Genomic DNA, 15,057 nt, shown 5'->3' with positions numbered 1-15,057 from the left:
GAGCCACCACAGACAAGAGTCACCACAGACAGACAAGAGCCACCACAGACAAGAGCCACCACAGACAAGAGCCACCACAGACAGAGAAGAGCCACCAAAGACAGACAAGAGCCACCACAGACAAGAGTCACCACAGACAAGATAAGAGCCACCACAGACAAGAGCCACCACAGACAGACTAGAGCCACCACAGACAAGAGCCACCACAGACAAGAGCCACCACAGACAAGAGCCACCACAGACAAGAGTCACCACAGACAGACAAGAGCCACCACAGACAAGAGCCACCACAGACAAGAGCCATCACAGACAAGAGTCACCACAGACAAGACAAGAGCCACCACAGACAAGAGCCACCACAGACAAGAGCCATCACAGACAAGAGCCACCACAGACAAGAGCCACCACAGACAAGAGTCACCACAGACAGACAAGAGCCACCACAGACAAGAGCCACCACAGACAAGACAAGAGCCACCACAGACAAGAGCCACCACAGACAAGAGCCACCACAGACAAGAGCCACCACAGACAAGAGCCACCACAGACAAGAGTCACCACAGACAAGAGTCACCACAGACAGACAAGAGCCATCACAGACAAGAGCCACCACAGACAAGAGCCACCACAGACAAGAGTCACCACAGACAAGAGTCACCACAGACAGACAACAGCCATCACAGACAAGAGCCACCACAGACAAGAGCCACCACAGACAAGAGCCACCACAGACAGACAAGAGTCACCACAGACAAGAGCCACCACAGACAAGAGTCACCACAGACAAGAGTCACCACAGACAGACAAGAGTCACCACAGACAAGAGCCACCACAGACAGACAAGAGCCACCACAGACAAGAGTCACCACAGACAAGAGCCACCACAGACAAGAGTCACCACAGACAGACAAGAGCCACCACAGACAAGAGCCACCACTGACAAGAGTCACCACAGACAAGAGCCACCACAGACAAGAGCCACCACAGACAAGAGTCACCACAGACAAGAGTCACCACAGACAGACAAGAGCCATCACAGACAAGAGCCACCACAGACAAGAGCCACCACAGACAAGAGCCACCACAGACAGACAAGAGTCACCACAGACAAGAGCCACCACAGACAAGAGTCACCACAGACAAGAGTCACCACAGACAGACAAGAGCCACCACAGACAAGAGTCACCACAGACAAGAGCCACCACAGAGAAGAGCCACCACAGACAAGAGCCACCACAGACAGACAAGAGCCACCACAGACAAGAGTCACCACAGACAAGAGCCACCACAGAGAAGAGCCACCACAGACAAGAGCCACCACAGACAGACAAGAGCCACCACAGACAAGAGTCACCACAGACAAGAGCCACCACAGACAAGAGTCACCACAGACAGACAAGAGCCACCACAGACAAGAGCCACCACTGACAAGAGTCACCACAGACAAGAGCCACCACAGACAAGAGCCACCACAGACAAGAGTCACCACAGACAAGAGTCACCACAGACAGACAAGAGCCATCACAGACAAGAGCCACCACAGACAAGAGCCACCACAGACAAGAGCCACCACAGACAGACAAGAGTCACCACAGACAAGAGCCACCACAGACAAGAGTCACCACAGACAAGAGTCACCACAGACAGACAAGAGTCACCACAGACAAGAGCCACCACAGACAGACAAGAGCCACCACAGACAAGAGCCACCACAGACAAGAGCCACCACAGACAAGAGTCACCACAGACAAGAGCCACCACAGAGAAGAGCCACCACAGACAAGAGCCACCACAGACAGACAAGAGCCACCACAGACAAGAGCCACCACAGACAAGAGTCACCACAGACAGACAAGAGTCACCACAGACAAGAGCCACCAAAGACAGACAAGAGCCACCACAGACAAGAGCCACCACAGACAAGAGCCACCACAGACAAGAGCCACCACAGACAAGAGTCACCACAGACAAGAGTCACCACAGACAAGAGCCACCACAGACAGACAAGAGCCACCACAGACAAGAGTCACCACAGACAAGAGCCACCACAGACAAGAGCCACCACAGACAGACAAGAGCCACCAAAGACAAGAGCCACCACAGACAAGAGCCACCACAGACAAGAGCCACCACAGACAAGAGCCATCACAGACAAGAGTCACCACAGACAAGAGCCACCACAGACAAGAGCCACCACAGACAGACAAGAGCCACCAAAGACAAGAGCCACCACAGACAAGAGCCACCACAGACAAGAGTCACCACAGACAAGAGCCACCACAGACAAGAGCCACCACAGACAAGAGCCACCACAGACAGACAAGAGCCATCACAGACAAGAGTCACCACAGACCAGAGTCACCACAGACAAGAGCCACCACAGACAAGAGCCATCACAGACAAGAGTAACCACAGACAAGAGTCACCACAGACAAGAGCCACCACAGACAAGAGCCAGCACAGACAAGAGCCATCACAGACAGACAAGAGCCACCATAGACAAGAGCCATCACAGACAAGAGCCATCACAGACAAGAGCCACCACAGACAAGAGCCACCACAGACAAGAGTCACCACAGACAAGAGCCACCACAGACAAGAGCCACCACAGACAAGAGCCACCACAGACAAGAGCCACCACAGACAAGAGTCACCACAGACAAGACTCACCACAGACAAGAGTCACCACAGACAAGAGCCACCACAGACAAGAGTCACCACAGACAGACAAGAGCCACCACAGACAAGAGCCACCACAGACAAGAGCCACCACAGACAAGAGCCACCACAGACAAGAGTCACCACAGACAAGAGCCACCACAAACAGAGAAGAGCCACCACAGACAGACAAGAGCCACCACAGACAAGAGTCACCACAGACAAGATAAGAGCCACCACAGACAAGAGCCAATACAGACAGACTAGAGCCACCACAGACAAGAGCCACCACAGACAAGAGCCACCACAGACAAGAGCCACCACAGACAAGAGTCACCACAGACAGACAAGAGCCACCACAGACAAGAGCCACCACAGACAAGAGTCACCACAGACAAGAGCCATCACAGACAAGAGTCACCACAGACAGACAAGAGCCACCACAGAAAAGAGCCACCACAGACAAGAGTCACCACAGACAAGAGCCACCACAGACAAGAGCCACCACAGACAGACAAGAGCCACCACAGACAAGAGCCACCACAGACAAGAGCCACCACAGACAAGAGCCACCACAGACAAGAGTCCCCACAGACACACAAGAGCCACCACAGACAAGAGTCACCACAGACAAGAGCCACCACAGACAAGAGCCACCACAGACAAGACAAGAGCCACCACAGACAAGAGCCACTACAGACAAGAGGAACCAGAGACAAGAGCCACCACAGACAAGAGCCATCACAGACAAGAGCCACCACAGACAAGAGCCACCACAGACAAGAGCCACCACAGACAAGAGCCACCACAGACAAGAGCCATCACAGACAAGAGCCACCACAGACAAGAGTCACCACAGACAAGAGTCACCACAGACAAGAGCCACCACAGACAAGAGTCACCACAGACAAGAGTCACCACAGACAGACAAGAGCCATCACAGACAAGAGCCACCACAGACAAGAGCCACCACAGAGAAGAGCCACCACAGACAGACAAGAGTCACCACAGACAAGAGCCACCACAGACAAGAGTCACCACAGACAAGAGTCACCACAGACAAGAGCCACCACAGACAGACAAGAGCCACCACAGACAAGAGCCACCACAGACAAGAGCCACCACAGACAAGAGTCACCACAGACAAGAGCCACCACAGACAAGAGCCACCACAGAGAAGAGCCACCACAGACAGACAAGAGCCACCACAGACAGACAAGAGTCACCACAGACAGACAAGAGCCATCACAGACAAGAGCCACCACAGACAAGAGCCACCACAGAGAAGAGCCACCACAGACAGACAAGAGCCACCACAGACAAGAGCCATCACAGACAAGAGCCACCACAGACAAGAGTCACCAGAGACAAGAGCCACCACAGACAAGAGTCACCAGAGACAAGAGCCACCACAGACAAGAGCCACCACAGACAAGAGTCACCAGAGACAAGAGCCACCACAGACAAGAGCCACCACAGACAAGAGCCACCACAGACAAGAGTCACCACAGACAAGAGTCACCACAGACAAGAGTCACCACAGACAAGAGCCACCACAGACAGACAAGAGCCACCACAGACAAGAGCCACCACAGACAAGAGCCACCACAGACAAGGGTCACCACAGACAAGAGTCACCACAGACAAGAGCCACCACAGACAGACAAGAGTCACCACAGACAAGAGCCATCACAGACAAGAGTCACCACAGACAAGAGCCATCACAGACAAGAGCCACCACAGACAAGAGTCACCACAGACAAGAGCCATCACAGACAAGAGCCACCACAGACAAGAGCCACCACAGACAAGAGTCACCACAGACAGACAAGAGTCACCACAGACAAGAGCCACCACAGACAAGAGCCACCACAGACAAGAGTCACCACAGACAAGAGTCACCACAGACAAGAGCCATCACAGACAAGAGTCACCACAGACAAGAGCCACCACAGACAAGAGTCACCACAGACAGACAAGAGTCACCACAGACAAGAGCCACCACAGACAAGAGTCATCACAGACAAGAGCCACCACAGACAAGAGTCACCACAGACAAGAGCCATCACAGACAAGAGCCACCACAGACAAGAGTCACCACAGACAAGAGCCACCACAGACAGACAAGAGCCACCACAGACAAGAGCCACCAGACAAGAGCCACCACAGACAAGAGCCACCACAGACAAGAGTCACAACAGACAAGAGCCACCACAGACAAGAGCCACCACAGACAAGAGCCATCACAGACAAGAGTCACCACAGACAAGAGCCACCACAGACAAGAGTCACCACAGACAAGAGTCACCACAGACAAGAGCCACCACAGACAAGAGTCACCACAGACAAGAGTCACCACAGAGAAGAGTCACCACAGACAAGAGCCATCACAGACAAGAGTCACCACAGACAAGAGCCACCACAGACAGACAAGAGTCACCACAGACAAGAGCCACCACAGACAAGAGCCACCACAGACAAGAGTCACCACAGACAAGAGCCACCACAGACAAGAGCCACCACAGACAAGAGCCACCACAGACAAGAGTCACCACAGACAAGAGCCATCACAGACAAGAGCCACCACAGACAGACAAGAGTCACCGCAGACAAGAGTCACCACAGACAAGAGTCCTCACAGACAAGAGTCACCACAGACAGACAAGAGTCACCACAGACAAGAGCCACCACAGACAAGAGCCACCACAGACAAGAGTCACCACAGACAAGAGCCACCACAGACAAGAGCCACCACAGACAGACAAGAGTCACCGCAGACAAGAGCCACCACAGACAAGAGCCACCACAGACGAGTCACCACAGACAAGAGCCACCACAGACAAGAGCCACCACAGACAGACAAGAGCCACCACAGACAGACAAGAGCCACCACAGACAAGAGCCACCACAGACAAGAGCCACCACAGACAAGAGCCACCACAGACAAGAGTCACCACAGACAGACAAGAGCCACCACAGACAAGAGCCACCACAGACAAGAGCCACCACAGACAAGAGCCACCAGAGACAAGAGTCACCACAGACAAGAGCCACCACAGACAGACAAGAGCCACCACAGACAAGAGTCACCACAGACAAGATAAGAGCCACCACAGACAAGAGCCACCACAGACAGACTAGAGCCACCACAGACAAGAGCCACCACAGACAAGAGCCACCACAGACAAGAGCCACCACAGACAAGAGTCACCACAGACAGACAAGAGCCACCACAGACAAGAGCCACCACAGACAAGAGCCACCACAGACAAGAGCCATCACAGACAAGAGTCACCACAGACAAGAGCCACCACAGACAAGAGCCACCACAGACAGACAAGAGTCACCACAGAAAAGAGCCATCACAGACCAGAGTCACCACAGACAAGAGCCATCACAGACAAGAGCCACCACAGACAAGAGTCACCACAGACAAGAGCCATCACAGACAAGAGCCACCACAGACAAGAGCCATCACAGACAAGAGCCACCACAGACAAGAGCCACCACAGACAGACAAGAGCCATCACAGACAAGAGCCACCACAGACAAGAGCCACCACAGACAAGAGCCACCACAGACAGACAAGAGTCACCACAGACAAGAGTCACCACAGACAAGAGCCACCACAGACAAGAGCCACCACAGACAAGAGCCACCACAGACAGACAAGAGCCATCACAGACAAGAGCCATCACAGACAAGAGTCACCACAGACAAGAGCCACCACAGACAAGAGCCACCACAGACAAGAGTCACCACAGACAAGAGCCATCACAGACAAGAGCCACCACAGACAAGAGCCACCACAGACAAGAGCCACCACAGACAAGAGTCACCACAGACAGACAAGAGTCACCACAGACAAGAGCCATCACAGACAAGAGTCACCACAGACAAGAGCCACCACAGACAAGAGTCACCACAGACAGACAAGAGTCACCACAGACAAGAGCCATCACAGACAAGAGTCACCACAGACAAGAGTCACCACAGACAAGAGCCACCACAGACAAGAGTCACCACAGACAAGAGCCATCACAGACAAGAGTCACCACAGACAAGAGCCATCACAGACAAGAGCCACCACAGACAAGAGTCACCACAGACAAGAGCCATCACAGACAAGAGCCACCACAGACAAGAGCCACCACAGACAAGAGCCACCACAGACAAGAGTCACCACAGACAGACAAGAGCCACCACAGACAAGAGCCATCACAGACAAGAGCCACCACAGACAAGAGCCACCACAGACAGACAAGAGTCACCACAGACAAGAGCCATCACAGACAAGAGTCACCACAGACAAGAGCCATCACAGACAAGAGCCACCACAGACAAGAGTCACCACAGACAAGAGCCATCACAGACAAGAGCCACCACAGACAAGAGCCATCACAGACAAGAGCCACCACAGACAAGAGTCACCACAGACAAGAGTCACCACAGACAAGAGCCATCACAGACAAGAGTCACCACAGACAAGAGCCACCACAGACAAGAGTCACCACAGACAGACAAGAGTCACCACAGACAAGAGCCACCACAGATAAGAGTCATCACAGACAAGAGCCACCACAGACAAGAGTCACCACAGACAAGAGCCACCACAGACAAGAGCCACCACAGACAAGAGCCATCACAGACAAGAGTCACCACAGACAAGAGCCACCACAGACAGACAAGAGCCACCACAGACAAGAGCCACCAGACAAGAGCCACCACAGACAAGAGCCACCACAGACAAGAGTCACTACAGACAAGAGCCACCACAGACAAGAGCCACCACAGACAAGAGTCACCACAGACAAGAGCCACCACAGACAAGAGCCACCACAGACAGACAAGAGCCACCACAGACAAGAGTCACTACAGACAAGAGTCACCACAGACAAGAGCCATCACAGACAAGAGTCACCACAGACAAGAGTCACCACAGAGAAGAGTCACCACAGACAAGAGCCATCACAGACAAGAGTCACCACAGACAAGAGCCACCACAGACAAGAGCCACCACAGACAGACAAGAGTCACCACAGACAAGAGCCACCACAGACAAGAGCCACCACAGACAGACAAGAGCCACCACAGACAAGAGCCACCACAGACAAGAGCCACCACAGACAAGAGTCACCACAGACAAGAGCCACCACAGACAAGAGCCACCACAGACAAGAGTCACCACAGACAAGAGTCCGCACAGACAAGAGTCACCACAGACAGACAAGAGTCACCACAGAGAAGAGCCACCACAGACAAGAGCCACCACAGACAAGAGTCACCACAGACAAGAGCCACCACAGACAAGAGCCACCACAGACAGACAAGAGTCACCACAGACAGACAAGAGCCACCACAGACAAGAGTCACCACAGACAAGAGTCACCACAGACAAGAGTCACCACAGACAAGAGCCACCACAGACAAGAGCCACCAAAGACAGACCAGAGCCACCACAGACGAGTCACCACAGACAAGAGCCACCACAGACAAGAGCCACCACAGACAGACAAGAGCCACCACAGACAGACAAGAGCCACCACAGACAAGAGCCACCACAGACAAGAGTCACCACAGACAAGAGTCACCACAGACAAGAGCCACCACACAGAAGAGCCACCACAGACAGACAAGAGCCACCACAGACAAGAGCCACCACAGACAAGAGCCACCACAGACAGACAAGAGCCACCACAGACAGACAAGAGCCACCACAGACAAGAGTCATCACAGACAAGAGCCACCACAGACAAGAGCCACCACAGACAGACAAGAGCCACCACAGACAAGAGCCATCACAGACAAGAGTCACCACAGACAAGAGCCACCACAGACAAGAGCCACCACAGACAGACAAGAGCCACCACAGACAAGAGCCATCACAGACAAGAGTCACCACAGACAAGAGCCACCACAGACAGACAAGAGCCACCACAGACAAGAGCCACCTCAGACAAGAGCCACCACAGACAGACAAGAGCCACCACAGACAGACAAGAGCCACCGCAGACAAGAGTCACCGCTGCTTAGGCGCAGAAGCTGGTGACAGACAAGTCGGCAGCTTCACTTTAACCCTGTCTCTCAAAGAGCCGTGGCCGTGGCCCTCACTCTCCCCTCAGCCCTCCGTCTAGAGGGTGCACCCACCGGGCAGGCCGTGGTCACGGCCCCGCTGCAGGTTTAGCGACGCCAGGTCCAAGGCGCCAGGGGTGGACAGCACAAAGAGCCGCTCGGTCAGCACCTCGCTCATCAGCTGGTCCTGCACCTGCAGCTTGGCGGGGCTGGCCAGGAGACCCCTCACGATGGGATCCAAGCCCCCTGCAGGACAGCAGGTGGGAGTCAGGAGTCAGGAGACCCCTCACGATGGGATCCAAGCCCTCTGCAGGACAGCAGGTGGGAGTCAGGAGCCAGGAGACCCCTCACGATGGGATCCAAGCCCCCTGCAGGACAGCAGGTGGGAGTCAGGAGTCAGGAGACCCCTCACGATGGGATCCAAGCCCCCTGCAGGACAGCAGGTGGGAGTCAGGAGCCAGGAGACCCCTCACGATGGGATCCAAGCACCCTGCAGGACAGCGGGTGAGAGTCAGGAGTCAGGAGACCCCTCACCATGGGATCCAAGCCCCCTGCAGGACAGCAGGTGGGAGTCAGGAGTCAGGAGACCCCTCACGATGGGATCCAAGCCCTCTGCAGGACAGCAGGTGGGAATCAGGAGCCAGGAGACCCCTCAGGATGGGATCAGGGCCTGAGGGACAGTGGGCGGAGTCAGGAGTCAGGAGACCCCTCAGGATGGGATCAGGGCCTGAGGGACAGTGGGCGGAGTCAGGAGTCAGGAGACCCCTCAGGATGGGATCAGGGCCTGAGGGACAGTGGGCGGAGTCAGGAGACCCCTCAGGATGGGATCCAAGCCCCCTGCAGGACAGCAGGTGGGAGTCAGGAGTCAGGAGACCCCTCACCATGGGATCAGGGCCCTGAGGGAAGGTGGGCGGGAGTCAGGCGTCAGGTGACCCCTCACCATGGGATCAGGGCCCTGAGGGACAGTGGGCGGGAGTCAGGAGTCAGGAGACCCCTCACCATGGGATCAGGGCCCTGAGGGACAGTGGGCGGGAGTCAGGAGTCAGGAGACCCCTCACCATGGGATCAGGGCCCTGAGGGACAGTGGGCGGGAGTCAGGAGCCAGGAGACCCCTCACCATGGGATCAGGGCCCTGAGGGACAGTGGGCGGGAGTCAGGAGCCAGGAGACCCCTCACCATGGGATCAGGGCCCTGAGGGAAGGTGGGCGGGAGTCAGGCTGCTCTGAGTTCTGGAGCAGGGCCAGGACTTCTGAATCGCACTCTCGTTCTTGACAACCTTGGATGGATTTCCCCCAGTGAGGTGGCCCTGGCTCTCGTGGTGGACGGAGCCTGGGCTGGCTGGGCCGCAGGGGGCCAGGGAGGACTCTCAGAGCCTGAGGGCCCCGAGGGGTCCCCCAGCCTGCAGCTGTCAGCCTTTGTTTTCACAGCAGAAACATTAAGAGAAAACGTGTGTGTCCTCCAACAACCAAGAACACATTGGGTGTCCTCTGGCAACCACACACTAAGCAGCGGGGACTCGGCTGGAAGCAAGGGTTCCGGAACCTCGCCGCCCCTGCCGGGCCTGAGGCTGCCCCACGGCAATCTGAATCCTTCATCTGTGGGGTACAGTCTGCTAAAGAGCCCTCGAAGCCAAAAACAGCTCCTCTGATGAGTTCACTGCCCTGGGGTGGGGGGTGAGGGGTGAGGTGAGGGGGAGCCGGGGCTTTCCCGCCTTTCATGGGGCAGGGAGTCTCAGTCAGCCATAGTTTCCATCCACTGTGCTGACCCCGCTGCAGACAGGGCTGCTCAGAGATTTGGGCACCTTCTAGAAGGGAAGAACATGGGGAGAAGAAGGGGGGGGGTGAGGGAAATGGGGAGAAGAGAGGGAGAGGAAGGGGGAGGGGGAGAGGGCACCAAGGAAGCACAAACAAGCCACTCTCCAATCTAACCTGGAAGCAGTTATTTTCATTGGAAGGCTAGCCTCCTGAGGTGTGCACGGCCAGGGGCCAGGTGGCCAGGGGCCAGGCGGCCAGGGGACACGTGGGGTGAGGGATGGCCCCGTGGCATCCTCCCTAGAGCACCTGGCGATGGGTGACTTCCCAGGGGCCTTGGGCGCCTGAGGCTTGGTGTGATGGGGCATGGCTGGCTGTCTGTCTGTCTGTCTCCCTCCCTCCTCTCCCTCTCCCCCCCTTCTCCTCCCTCGGCCACAGCTCCCTCCCACCTCCTGTGGACTTGCTGGGATCTGGTGGCCTTTCCTGCCCAAGCTATGCAGCCAGCCTGGCAGTGAGGCCAGGCCAGGTGGACGGACCCCCGGGGCGGTGGATGGGCCCCAGGGGGGTGGACGGACCCCGGGGCAGTGGACGGGCCCCCGGGGCAGTAGATGGACCCCAGGGCAGTGGACGGACCCCCGGGGCAGTAGATGGACCCCGGGGCGGTGGACGGGCCCCGGGGGGGTGGATGGACCCCGGGGCTGTGGACGGGCCCCGGGACGGTAGGTGGGCCCCCGGGGTGGTGGATGGACCCCGGGGAGTGGATGGTGGATGGACCCCGGGGAATGGACGGTGGATGGACCTCGGGGGATGGACGGACCTCGGGGAGGATGGACAGACCCCGGGGGGTGGACCAACCCCGGGGCGGTGGATGGACCCCGGGGAGTGGACGGTGGATGGACCCCGGGGAGTGGACGGTGGATGGACCCCGGGGAGTGGACGGTGGACAGACCCCGGGGGTGGACCAACCCCGGGGCGGTGGACGGACCCCGGGGAGTGGACGGTGGACAGACCCCGGGGGGTGGACGGACCCCCACCTTCCCGGATGAGCCGCCAGGGGCTGAAGAAGGCGTCGTGCAGGCCCAGCCCGGGCAGCCCCGCGAGGTCCTGGAAGTCCGGGCCCAGCCTCCGCACCAGCGGCCGCACGGCTGCGTGGCCGAAGCGGAAGGCCGCGGTGGCGAAGACGTTGGACACCGTGGGGTTCACGGTGGGGTCGTAGCCCGCGTAGGGGCCCACGTACCGCTGGAAGCCCCCGGCGCCCAGGATGCGCGGCGCGTAGTCCCGCAGCGTGATGAGCTGTGCGGAGGGCGGGGTCTGAGCCGAGCTCCAGGGGCGGGGCGGGGCAGAGGGCGGGGCAGGACGGAGGGGGCGGGGTCTGAGCCGAGCTCGGGGGTGGGGCGGGGCAGGATGGAGGGGGCGGGGTCTGAGCCGAGCTCGGGGGTGGGGCGGGGCGGGGCAGGACGGAGGGGGGCGGGGTCTGAGCCGAGCTGGGGGCGGAGGGCGGGGCTGGGGGCGGGGCAGGACGGAGGGGGCGGGGTCTGAGCCGAGCTCGGGGGTGGGGCGGGGCGGGGCAGGACGGAGGGGGCGGGGTCTGAGCCGAGTTCGGGGGTGGGGCGGGGCAGGACGGAGGGGGCGGGGTCTGAGCCGAGCTCGGGGGTGGGGCGGGGCGGGGCAGGACGGAGGGGGCGGGGTCTGAACTGAGCTCGGGGGCGGGGCGGGGCTGGGCGGAGGGAGAGGCTGGGCGGGGTCTGAGCCGAGCTCGGGGGACGGGGTGGGGACGGGGCAGGGTGGAGGGGGCGGGGTTTGTGCCGAGCTCAGGGGCGGGGCGGGGTGGAGGGCGGAGCAGAGGGCGGAGCGAGGGCTATGCGGAGGGGCAGGGCAGAGGGCGGAGCGGAGGGCGGGATGGAAGGGGCGGAGGGCGGAGCGAATGGGAGGGCGGGCGGAGGGGCGGGCGGAGGGGCGGGGCGGAGGGCGGGATGGAAGGGGCGGAGGGCGGAGCGAATGGGAGGGCGGGCGGAGGGGCGGGGCGGAGGGCGGGATGGAAGGGGCGGAGGAGCGGGGCGGAGGGCGTAGCGAATGGGAGGGCGGGCGGAGGGGCGGGGCGGAGGGGCGGGGCGGAGGGCGGGATGGAAGGGGCGGAGGGCGGAGCGAATGGGAGGGCGGGCGGAGGGGCGGGGCGGAAGGGGACGGAGGGAGTGCGGTGCGATTGGAGGGCCTGTGGGGGCCGCGCCGCCCCTGTCCCGCTCGCCCGCGAGCCGCACCTGGTGCAGGGCGCCCACCAGCTTGCGCGCCTCCCGGTAGACGGTGTCCGCGCTCCAGTGCGGGTTGCGCGCGCGCAGCGCGGCGGCCAGGCGGTTGTGCTCGCGCAGCCACAGCGTGTGCAGGGCGGCCAGCGCGGGCACCTCGCTGGCGCGCGCGTCCCCGGCCAGGAAACAGGGCGCGCGGGGGGCGCGGGGCGCGCGCGCGGCGCCGGGCGGGGGCGCGCAGGCGGGGCGCGCGCGCGCGAGCGGCAGGAGCGCGCGGCCGGCGTCGCGGCGGCGCGCGTGGACCCGCAGCGCCCCCGCCGCGCCCGCCCAGTCCCGCAGCTGCCGCTCGGCGGCCTCGGAGCCGCCGTACACCGTGGACGCGTCGAGGAACGAGGTTAGCGCGTTCATCTGCTGCCGCGCGCCGGCGGCCGACAGGTTGCCCCGCAGCGCGCCGCCGTCCCCGGAGCCGCAGGCCGCGGCTGAGCGGTGGAAGGGCAGGCACGGGGCGCCCGCGGCCGGCCCGGGCCCGGCGGCCAGCTGCGGGGGGAGACGCGGGTCACCGGGCCCGTGCGAGGCCTCGGAGGGCCGGCCGGTCCCCGCGCTCGGCCCCGCGCGGTACCGGGTGTCCGGCGGCCGCCTCCCCGCTGGAAGTCCGCGCCGGTCCCCGTACCGTCGGGGGGGGAGGGGGGGGGGAGCGGGCCGTCGAGGGCGTGGCGGGGGCGGGCCGGGGCGTGGCGCGGCGGGCGCCGTCGGGGGCGTGGTGGGGGCGTGGCGCGGCGGGCGCCGTCGGGGGCGTGGTGGGGGCGTGGCACGGCGGGCGCCGTCGGGGGCGTGGCGGGGGCGTGGCGCGGCGGGCGCCATCGGGGGCGTGGCGGGGGCGTGGCGCGGCGGGCGCCGTCGAGGGCGTGGCGGGGCCGGGCCGGGGCGTGGCGCGGCGGGCGTCGGGGGCGTGGCGGGGGCGTGGCGGGGGCGTGGCGGGGCGGGCGCCGTCGGGGGCGTGGCGGGGGCGGGCCGGGGCGTGGCGCGGCGGGCGCCGTCGGGTGCGTGGCGGGGGCGTGGCGCGGCGGGCGCCGTCGGGGGCGTGGCGGGGGCGTGGCGCGGCGGGCGCCGTCGGGGGCGTGGCGGGGCGTGGCGCGGCGGGCGCCGTCGGGGGCGTGGCGGGGGCGTGGCGCGGCGGGCGTCGGGGGCGTGGCGGGGGCGTGGCGCGGCGGGCGCCGTCGGGGGCGTGGCGGGGGCGGGCCGGGGCGTGGCGCGGCGGGCGCCGTCGGGGGCGCGGCGGGTACCTGGATGGGGAAGCAGGGGCTCCGGTTCTCACACGTCCGCCCGCAGTCCTCTCCGCCCGCGCTCTGCGGCGTGAGGGCCACGTCGTGGGCGATGTACTGTCCCCACGCGGTCAGGAAGTCGGAGTACTGGTCGTCCTCCCTCACAGCCGAGTTTGAAGCTCGAATGACGAGCCTCGAGACCTCCCGCACCTGGGTAAGGAGAGCTGCGTGTCACCATGCGGACGGGCCACGACACGAGGCCACCGGGCTGCGACACGAGGCTGGGGTCCTGTCCCGGGAGGCCACCGGGCTGCGACACGAGGCTGGGGTCCTGTCCCGGGAGGCCACCGGGCTGCGACACGAGGCTGGGGTCCTGTCCGGAGAGGCCACGAGGCTGCGACACGAGGCTGGGGTCCTGTCCGGAGAGGCTGGGGTCCTGTCTGGAGAGGCTGGGGTCCTGTCTGGAGAGGCTGGGGTCCTGTCTGGAGAGGCTGGGGTCCTGTCTGGAGAGGCTGGGGTCCTGTCCGGAAAGGCCACCCGGCTGCGACACGAGGCTGGGGTCCTGAATTCCTGGCAGGGTCCTCGGTCACAGGGCTTGGGGTGCCCGGGAAGCGGTTTCCTGAAGGGGGGGGGGTAGGGGGTGGAAGCCTGGAGCGTCAGCCCAGCTCTGCTGCTTTGCAAGTCAGATGCCTCCTCTAAAGTGGACGGGAAGGGATCAGCTGTCAGGTTTTCAAAGGCGTTTTGGGAAGCGCCATGAGCCCTCCACTGGGAGCAGAGCTGCCTGGATCCCTGCCTGGGAGCCTGAGACCGGCGGGTGATGACCTGCTGCTTTTACTTCCTCCTGATGAGCTGGGACATCTGTCACTGCAGCCTCACCTCTGCTGCCCTCTGCACTTCAGGGTCAGAGAGAGAGAGCTTGTTTCACAGATCCAGCTGGAGAGGAAATTCATCCCCAAATGGGTGACACCCCAGCCCCCCAGCCCCTCCCTGGTGGGACCCCCGTCCCAGCAAGTCACGGCTCAGTCCCCTAGCGGTCACCCAGCGCCCCAGCCGGTCACTCCCAGCCTCTGA

At 61.5% G+C, this 15,057-nt stretch overlaps 1 protein-coding gene across 1 annotated transcript in view; it reads right to left on the bottom strand.

The window, feature by feature from the left end:
* Positions 1-15,057, bottom strand: part of Tpo (thyroid peroxidase) — a 61,481-nt gene that overhangs the window by 13,060 nt on the left and 33,364 nt on the right. Inside the window, exons 10-13 of the mRNA XM_042670491.1 lie at positions 14,008-14,196; positions 12,740-13,261; positions 11,516-11,774; positions 8,806-8,976 (exon numbers count right to left, since the gene is read on the bottom strand). Coding sequence (XP_042526425.1) covers positions 8,806-8,976; positions 11,516-11,774; positions 12,740-13,261; positions 14,008-14,196 — 1,141 coding nt within the window. The remainder of the gene's footprint in view (positions 1-8,805; positions 8,977-11,515; positions 11,775-12,739; positions 13,262-14,007; positions 14,197-15,057) is intronic.

The sequence above is a fragment of the Dipodomys spectabilis genome, unplaced genomic scaffold (genome assembly GCF_019054845.1).
Source record: "Dipodomys spectabilis isolate Male_0828 unplaced genomic scaffold, ASM1905484v1 ptg000561l, whole genome shotgun sequence".
In the NCBI taxonomy this organism is placed as follows: Eukaryota; Metazoa; Chordata; class Mammalia; order Rodentia; family Heteromyidae; genus Dipodomys; species Dipodomys spectabilis.
Note: the sequence above shows the minus strand (reverse complement) of the source record. Positions and strands in the feature narration are given on the sequence as shown.